This window comes from Cynoglossus semilaevis, unplaced genomic scaffold (genome assembly GCF_000523025.1).
Source record: "Cynoglossus semilaevis isolate Cse_v1.0 unplaced genomic scaffold, Cse_v1.0 C19147314, whole genome shotgun sequence".
Lineage (NCBI taxonomy): Eukaryota > Metazoa > Chordata > Actinopteri > Pleuronectiformes > Cynoglossidae > Cynoglossus > Cynoglossus semilaevis.
This window is the reverse complement of record NW_007586223.1, coordinates 1-1,114: the sequence shown is the minus strand read 5'-3', so window position 1 is coordinate 1,114 and position 1,114 is coordinate 1. Positions and strand designations below refer to the sequence as shown.

The 1,114-nt window shown below is 43.4% G+C and overlaps 1 protein-coding gene across 1 annotated transcript; it reads left to right on the top strand.

The window, feature by feature from the left end:
* Positions 1–68: 68 nt before the first annotated feature.
* LOC103399197 (equilibrative nucleoside transporter 1-like) lies at positions 69–1,108 on the top strand. The gene is made up of 2 exons (XM_008337922.3): positions 69–400; positions 586–1,108. Exons 1-2 carry the CDS (start codon positions 267–269, stop codon positions 695–697), a joined length of 246 nt encoding a protein of 81 aa, XP_008336144.1. The 5' UTR covers positions 69–266; the 3' UTR covers positions 698–1,108.
* The last annotated feature ends 6 nt before the right edge of the window (positions 1,109–1,114 follow it).

Sequence of the window (1,114 nt, the reverse complement as noted above, 5' to 3'; positions counted from 1 at the left end):
AAAAATCAATAACTGATGGAGGAGATTCATACAGAATCAGGAAAGGAAATATCACAATATTCCAGTGTATCAATATTTTTTAACATCTCTACTCAGAGGACAAAAATTGTTTCCGGTCCTTTCGTGGCTCGGTTTCTCTGTTAGCAGAAGCCTCACTCCAGGATAAACCCTGATGTTTTCTCTTCTTCTTTGGTCTGCAGCCAGGTAAAGACAGTCTGTGGCTGCCCGTCCTGGTGGTCCTCCGAGTCGTCTTCATCCCTCTCTTCATGTTGTGCAACGTTGAGCCTCGTCACTATCTCCCAGTGCTGTTTGGCCACGACGCCTGGTACATCATCTTCATGACTCTCTTCTCTTTCTCCAACGGATACCTGGCCAGTCTCTGCATGTGCTTCGGACCAAAGTAAACAAACACACACACACACTCATAAACCAAAGTTAGAAATCAACTCTTTGAATTTCGTGTTGTCAGAGAAAACTTGAAAGCTGCAACTGTTTTATTTCGGAGAGTTAATCAGACCAAAAAAACACAGAGATTTCAGTCCAAAGAGCTTCAGTCGTTAAATTACTTCTTTTTATTCTGAACAGGAAAGTGTCGCCGCACGAGGCGGAGACGGCAGGAGCCATCATGGCCTTCTTCCTGTCCCTGGGTTTGGCACTGGGGGCCGCCTTCTCCTTCCCCATCAGAGCCTTGGTCTGAAAGCTGAAGCGGAGCCTTCAGCAGAATTAGAGTAGACCAACCTGTGGTTCCTGGGGCAGAACCTGTTCTTTTCTGGACTAACAAAGACTGTACAAAGACTGTGGGTGAGTGACAGCAGCAGGGACGGAGGAGACGGTGGCAGTCTGGTCTCGTCACCACCCAAACACATTAATCATGAGATTTAACTGCATATATTTTTTTTACTTCCTCCAAATGCAATAGAACTATTTTGTTTCTGCAGTGGTTTCATTTATTTTTTTAAATTGATGCTACAGATGGAGAGGATTTTCCCTCTGCAGTAAAATTCTAAACCAAAAGTATTAAATCACCTTGAAGTGAACTTATGTGTAGATGTGAATAGAAAATCCTACAGAAAACTGCCATAGAACCAAGAGGAACAATTCAAACTATCATTAA